Source organism: Corvus moneduloides, chromosome 8 (assembly GCF_009650955.1).
Source record: "Corvus moneduloides isolate bCorMon1 chromosome 8, bCorMon1.pri, whole genome shotgun sequence".
Taxonomy (NCBI): domain Eukaryota; kingdom Metazoa; phylum Chordata; class Aves; order Passeriformes; family Corvidae; genus Corvus; species Corvus moneduloides.
The window spans coordinates 12,496,740-12,504,271 of record NC_045483.1 but is presented as its reverse complement, the minus strand read 5'-3'; the positions used below and the strand labels follow the sequence as shown (position 1 = coordinate 12,504,271).

Sequence of the window (7,532 nt, the reverse complement as noted above, 5' to 3'; positions counted from 1 at the left end):
GTCCCTGACCCTGCATCTGCCCCTCGGGGTTTGTGGTCCTGGGCATCCTTGTGCCGGGGGCGGGGGTCGGGAGACGCTCCGCGTGTCCCCACCTGTCGCGCCAGCGGCGGCTCATCTGGGCGGGGCGGCGCGGCCCCCCCGGCGGAACAGCTGTGTCTCCATGGCGACGGGCGCGGCGGGGGGGCCGCGGTGCCGCCGCCCCGCCCCGCCCCGCCGAGCCGAGCGGCCGCGGAGCCGAGCGGGGCGGGGGGCCCGGCGGGCGGGACCGCGGCTCTCGGCGCCCTCGGAGCCGGCGCTGCCCTCCGCCCTCGCCGCCACAGCCCCCAGGGACACAGACCTTGCGCGGCGCCGTCCGGCCCGGCCCGGCTCGGATGCCGCCATGGGGAGCCGCTTCTCCAGCATCCCCGCGCTGCCCCGCGGCGGCCAGGGCCGCCTGCACCGCGCTCGCCACCACCGCCTCAAAGGTACGGCTCGGTCGGCACCCCCGGCACCCTGAGCGCCCCCGGCATTCCCAGCACCCTGAGCATCTCCGTCAGGACGGGCACGCGCGGTGTCCCGGGGCACCTGAAGCACCGATGCAGCCCGGAGCGGGATGGGTGTCTGGACGCCCCGGGATGAGATGGGAACCCAGGCAGGACACAAATCCCGGGCACCGCAGGGACCCTAGTTTGGGATTAGATCCCTAGGTACACAGAGCACCCTGAGTACCCCACGCCGGGCAGGCATCCCGGACGCCGTGGGGCTGGCTGGGCTCCCATGGGTAGGATGGCTCCATGCCTGCCACCCCGAGCCCTCTCGCGGTGTGAGCCCCCCTGCCCTGCTCGCAGCACTGTCACTTCTTCCCCGGCAGTGTCCCAGGGGTGGCTGATGAGCGCACGGATCTTTCCGGGGAGAGGTACCCTAGGAAAGCAAAGGACAACAATTCGGGGGAGTAAGACCACCAAGAGTCCCCGAGTGCTTACTGGTGAATGAAGGCTTTGCTTTGGTGTCTCTTCTGAGTGCTCCATGAATGTGTGTGTGCATAGGACTGTCAGTCCTGTTTGGAGGAGGGCAGGGAGTATTTGGGGTTCCTTGTGCAGCTTGTATGGCTATTCTGTTCCTCCTAAGGGTACCACTCCTTTTCTGAACTCCTGGCGACCTGTTGGGACCAAATGGGATGGGGGTGACTTCTGTAATGTGGACAGGAGAGCCTGCCAAAGGTCTCCTCTATCTCTGCTCTTTTTTATCCCCTTTTGCTGTAAGTTGGGAGGGTGGTAGCAGAAAATAGCCCATCGTTGATGAAAGCAATTTTCTTGGGCACACACTGTGTGTGTTCAGCGCTACCTGGGTGCCTCTTCTCTAAGGTCATTTTCACAGCCAAAGGCTGTGGATGATGGGGCTAGAGGATGTCAAACATCTCTCTGTAAGCAGGGAATGAGAGAAGGTGCTGCTCCAACAGCCATTTCCGATTATAACTTGTTGCAGCTTCCTCTCTGTGTTCCAGAATTTGCAGCCACCAGCGTGGAAAATAGGGATGCTGCTGTTCACCCTCATTTTTGCAGGCTTTTGGATACTTCTTTGGCATGGGCTAGAGGAGTGGAAATGGTTAATGATGAGCTGGGCAGCTGGTTGTTATACTGAAGGATTTTCTGATACTTGCATTATTCTTCTGTTGAATCTCTCTGCTCCCTTCATCTGTACTTGGGTTATTTGGAGCAGTTGTATGAACTGAGGGTGGTTTTATCATGGCTGTTTCAATGGTCATGCAAGGAGATGTTAGAAATGCTCATCGCTCTGTCGTGGACAAAGTCAGTGAGAAACTCAGCCCAAGCAATGGCTGTGCTTCAAATTAGGCTTGAAAGGAGGAGGATGCTGCATCCTAAACAGTGAGCCATCATCCTCTATCAGTACAAACATGAAGGCACACGCAATGCTGTAGTTGTTGGTATGGAATTGTAAACTGCCGGGGAGGATTTGTCTCTTTAAGAATCATGCTGTCAGCTGGAAGTCTTTCTGGAGAAACCTTAAGCAGAGAAGAATTTATAAGCTGAAGCCCGAAGAGACACTGCCACTTAATCCATTAACACTGGCTTATGTGAGATTTAGAGGATGCTCTGTATGAATTACCTGATTTTGGGGGGGGATGGGGGTGGGGGAGCAGTGAATTGTGTGTTAATGGCATTTTGTTTCTATATTTCTTCGTTTAATTTCCATTTTAATTAAATTTCTACCTGTGCTGAGGCAGCAAGCAGAAATATTCTGAAGATCGTAATGTAACAGAGCATTGAAATAATTTTTATTTGGAATAAAGAGTGAACAAGGCATTGTTGTAAAAACTAGGCAACTGCCAGGGACAATATGTGCCTTTTCTGTCTTTTTTGAAACCATACTGCCTCAGGTCCTACATTTAAATGCAGAATAAACAAGTCTGATTGCATTTAACAGGTTTCTGTAAAATGGACTCAAGGCATAGCAGTGAAAGTATGAATGTCACACAGTTTTGTTACATATCTGCCATTTAACATTTTGTAAAGTGTATTTTAGTTGAAGGTCCCCAGTTGTTCTTCCTTCAGTGTCTGGCTTAGTGTTAGGGATACTGAACTTTTACAAGTTGGTCACCATCTAATACTTTCTTACTCTGTGACCACCTCTTCCTGACCTGGTGCTGGGGGTGATTAGGGCTCATTTTTGCTTAAGAAGAAGCTATGATTGCATTGTTTCCCAAGGTGGTCTGTGGACTTTGAATTCAGTCCCTGTACCTTACGAGTTCATCTCTGCTAAGTAAGAAGTAAGACCTCTGCATATGGTAGAGCTGTTGCCCACTTGTGCTGAAAATTTTTATGCCTTTCTGTTAGTCCTGCTAAAAATGGTCACCTTTAGTTACATAAATCTTCTGAAGACCATGTGATACTTTTGGTGGTGTTGAAGGCATAACACAGAAATCTCATGAAGACTGACATGGCTGGCAGAATATTTGCTTTGCTTTAGATGGTCGTGCAAGAGGAGGAAAGAACCCGACTTGATTCTCAGGCTTCGGCTGCAGTTTTAAAACCAGGTAACTGCAATAGGCAGGTCTTTATGAGGTAAAGCTGGGACCCCTGGCTGATGATTTTAGACTTGCTTTTGAGTAAGGTAATACTTTAAAATCTGTTATGTCCAGCCCTTTATAAAAGCACTTCACATAACTGTTCACTAGGAACCACTAGACTTGAGGACTTTGGAATTACCTATTCCAAACCTGTGTGTCATATCTGGATTATGAATCCAGATTTTGGTGCCATAGTTGTGCCTATAGGCTTTGGCTGTTTTGGAGACAGTGAAAACTGAACTCCTCCAGGACTGCAGGTGATCTGATGCCGTGGTCCTGATATGGCTGTTAACCTTGAGGTCCTGGCCAGTGATGGAAGGAGGTTTTCACTTGGTGATATCGTGATGGGGAGGTTGAGGTGAGATTATTTTCAGAATTCCTGTGAGTATTTCCCTTCCCATAACCCAGATGTAGTTTGTCGGGGGTGACAGAAGGTGATCCTTTGTGTACTTTCATAATGCTGAGCAAAAGATTATGATTATCTGGTAACAATCTCCTTAAGGATGCAGCCAGATAAACTCCAGGAAATTTTTGCTGTCCACCCTCTCTGAAATATGGTTTGTGATAACTATCAAACAAGGTGTGTATGGCTGTTTGGAGGGGAGCCAAGTGGGAAAACTCCAGCTGTATTTAATCTCCTGAATTCTGAGATGAAAAAGATCAGCCTTCTCATCAGTGGCTCTGTGTACTATTTATTTACTTGTGTTGGGGCAGTCTGGCTTGAACTGTTCCATCCAAGGAGACTTCTATTATTTCTCAAGAGATGCATCCTCAGTTCAACCTGTCTCCCTGCCCCAAGGTTCTTCCAAGATAGTCTATTCAATTTCCTCTCTTAACTATTTTTTCTAATCCTGTTGTAGCTCATTAACTTCCCCTCCTTGCCTAGTGTTACATCTTTCCAATCTCTAGCTTTTGCATTCCTTCGTTAGGTACTGCTCAACCTTGCTGGAAGTGTTTAACTCTTCCTACTGAGATGTGTGGGCTGTGTGCCCTGTTTGGGCTGTGGTGTAGTTCCCAGATGTGCTGGTCTAGGATACTAGAAATGAAGTTTTTGTAGTCGTTGGGTTAGAAGTGAGACACAGGACTTGTATGCCATCTCCTGTGCTCCATGGAGATGCAGCTCTTTATCCTTACTTGTCTCTGTGTCCTCAGCTTCAAGAAGTCTTAGCCATTGCTGTAGACAGCAGATCGATATTACATTGTAAAAGCTAAGAAGTATTACTGTCTTCTCTCTTAAGTCCTCTCCTCCAGCCTCCTACTCAGGTTTGGTGCTCCTTCCTCAGCCCCCTGTTGCCTTGAAAGGTAGATTTCCATGGTGAGTGGCAGCAAGCAGGATTTCTTCCTGTTGATTTTCTCCTAGGTCAATGCACCTATGATATTTATGCAAAAGAACGCATGCGCAGTATTACAGAAACAGCCCCACTGCCAGGGATCCTCTTTTCAGCAGTGGCTGATTACTCATGGGTTATTCTTTTTTATTTGTATAACAGCGGCATCCGGAGGCTCCCATCAAGATCTTAGTCATGTTGTGCTGGGTGCTCCCATGGTTGCCTGTACTTATTGCTCATTCATCCAGATAGCTTTTACTCATGGGTCTGGGTGATGTCTGTAGGATGATCTGGGGTTTGTACCTTCAGAGTATCACATGAAGCAGACTGGCACCTCAACAGAACAGTTCTTAGTCTGTTCTTTTGCTGGGACACCTGCAGAGTCAACAGTGGTTTGCTGGAAGGTGTTACCACCTCTCTGGCTGCAGCCCCCAGATTGGCAGCCTGTTGTGCAGCACCTGACCAAGAAGGCAGAGGCTTTCCTGCTTTCCCTGGCCCATGGAGGGTACCAGTGAGGATTACACAGTCTTTGCCTGCATTTTTGCAGTTGCTGTTCCAAACATTATATCCCACTGACACATAAACATGTCAGACTTTTCTCCCATTTCACTGGTGCTTTATGAGCTTCTGAAATACACTTGGAAGATAGATAGTAATCTGGCTGGTGCAGGCATTTCAATAATTGTATGTTGTTGAAAGACTGTCCTGCTGCCAGCTCCATTTTGTGCACTCACTAGATGAAACTAAGGGGGGAGTAAAAGGTTATCAGCAACAGATGGTCATAGGGGTTAGAAGTTGGGGTGCATTACAAGCATTTTTAGGCATCACAAGCAGTGCACTGGGGGGATACCAACAGTGATACTGTGAGATAACCTCAGCTCCCATCGCTGTCATAATTGGTTCTTCTTTGAAGCATTATTTTATTTTATTTTCTTCCAGCCTTACAGGGTCAGAAGTTTCATCATTCAAGGCTTGGAAGGATGCCTCCTGCTTCCTGCCCTTCTGCTTTTACTCTGTCCTGGGTATGCTTGTCTCCCTCTGACCTGTCAGTATGTCTGGGTTGTAGGTATAAAGTTTTTCCTGCCTGAGGCTCTCAGGTTTATATGACCTTCTCCCAAGCACTAGATTTTTTCCCAAGCTACTGAACTTTGATTTATTGCATTTAAACTGCCTAAATTGCTCAGTGTTCCAAACACAGCAATTTATTGATCTTACTTTTCCTTTCCCATTGTCTGTTTCATAAGGTGATGAAGCCTGTTGGTGGAGCAGGTACTGCTGCAGGTTTTCACAAATTTCCCAGGAAATCATGTGGTTTCTTGCCCATGGGTGATTCTCTCTATTTCTCAAGCGCAAGAAAGGCTACTTTTGAAAACCAATAGGAACCAAGACATCAGTTGGATGATTGAGCTAAAAATATTAATGCCAGGCTCAGTAGTAATTTAAAAAAGCAAATTAAATACTAGAAATTATAAGGGAAGCCAAACAGAGGAAAATAGGCACCATTAATAGATTGCTGTGTAAATGTGTATACTATGTGTAGTTCTGGTTCTTCCCCTTCCAAAATTTCAGGAAAGATACAGAAAAACTGGAAAAGATTCAGAGGCAACGAGGATGGTCATAAGCGTGGATTAATTTCATATAAGGAGTGATTGAATAAACTAGGACTCTTGTCTCTGGAAAAGAGACAACTAGGATGGAAATGACAGGCAAGTAAAGAAGAGGCAGAGCTCAACTCTTCACTGTCTCTTTTAGTACAAGAATTAGGAGGATATCAAATGAACAAAATGTGACTGTAGCCATCTGCAGTAGGTAGTTGCTCAGTAGAGCTCATTATTGATGGATGCTATGGATGCTAAAATGGGTTCAATTTTAAGGGAGATTGGAGGAAGTCATGAAAGAAGAATCCTTTGAAGTTTGTGACAGACAAAGACCACACATTTCCCCTTCTCATTTTGACTTCCAAAGAGTGTCTTCCTAAGGCTACCTGTGTTTAGCTGATAAGGACAGTGCTGAAATGAGAACTTAAAACTTCAATGAAAAGTGCAGCTGGGTTTTTCAGACATTGCAGTGGTAGATGGAGGGATAGAGCCTGCTCTGGTGTTGGCTGGTCTCTAGCTAGATCCGTCCTCCTTATCATGAGTATCCCTGCCCGGTTGTTTACAGAGTGGTTCATTGCCATGTCAGTGTCAAGTCACACACAGAACATCCAGGCTTTATTTGGGAGGTGGAAGAGATTGTAACTGGGTCCCTGTACCTTTCTTGGGTGTGACTGTGTCTCCTGCACACTGTGATTTTGACAAATACAGTTGCTTTTCCATTTGTGGGCTCTTTTTGAGTAAGAGAAAGCAGGTTCTCTCTGCTTACAGTGACCTCCCAATGGCAGAAGCCTAAGTAGCTCCCGCTTCCTTTGGTTTCCTAGACTGTTGAAATAGCAGGTTTTAGGGATATTCCCATATCTGGGAAGATTTCTAATACAGGGGCTTGCAAGATTTCCGATTTGGCAGCTGTTCTTACCTACTGCTGCTAGGATAATTGCAGGAACCAGCTACTTCAGCGTGGCTGAAATTGTTGCCTGTGGCAAGTATGTAAGTACATGTTGTTTTACTTACAGCGTGGCTTTTACTTCATGGTGGCTACTTATTTCAAGCTGGGGATCCACACGTGCTCTGACTTGGTCTGCCTTGAAATTTTAGGACATCTGAGTAATCCAGCTCTGAGCTGTCTCAAGGAGTGGGATCCACAACACTTGCATGTCAGGATTGTCTCCATCTAGACATGGTTGATCTAAGATTAACCTTAATCACAGCAGTGTGCAGGTGCTCAGTGCTGTGCTATGAACTGCCAAATCTCAAAGTAGTTTCTCACTTTAATCACAGCACCGTGCAGGTGCTCACTTTTGTGCCTCAAATACCAAAATAGTTTTGGGGATGAGAGTTGAATTTGAACTGAAAGTTAGGGTCTAACAGTGGTTAAAGCTTCTCCTGTGAGTGCGAGGTATCCATGAGTCTGGGCTACCTTTTAGCCTGGCTAACCAGGGCATTGCTAAGCTGAGTGGCTGGAGAGGAGGGCAGACACTTGGATACTTACCCATACTAAGATCTGGGCTGATGCAAAACTGTGGTTAAAATTGAGGTGGG

At 47.3% G+C, this 7,532-nt stretch overlaps 1 protein-coding gene across 1 annotated transcript in view; it reads left to right on the top strand.

The window, feature by feature from the left end:
* The first annotated feature begins 256 nt into the window (after positions 1-256).
* The window catches only part of NEURL1 (neuralized E3 ubiquitin protein ligase 1), a 142,660-nt gene continuing 135,384 nt past the window's right edge, over positions 257-7,532 (top strand). Inside the window, exon 1 of the mRNA XM_032116742.1 lies at positions 257-464. Within this exon, the coding sequence (XP_031972633.1) occupies positions 380-464 (85 nt within the window). The 5' untranslated portion in view covers positions 257-379. The remainder of the gene's footprint in view (positions 465-7,532) is intronic.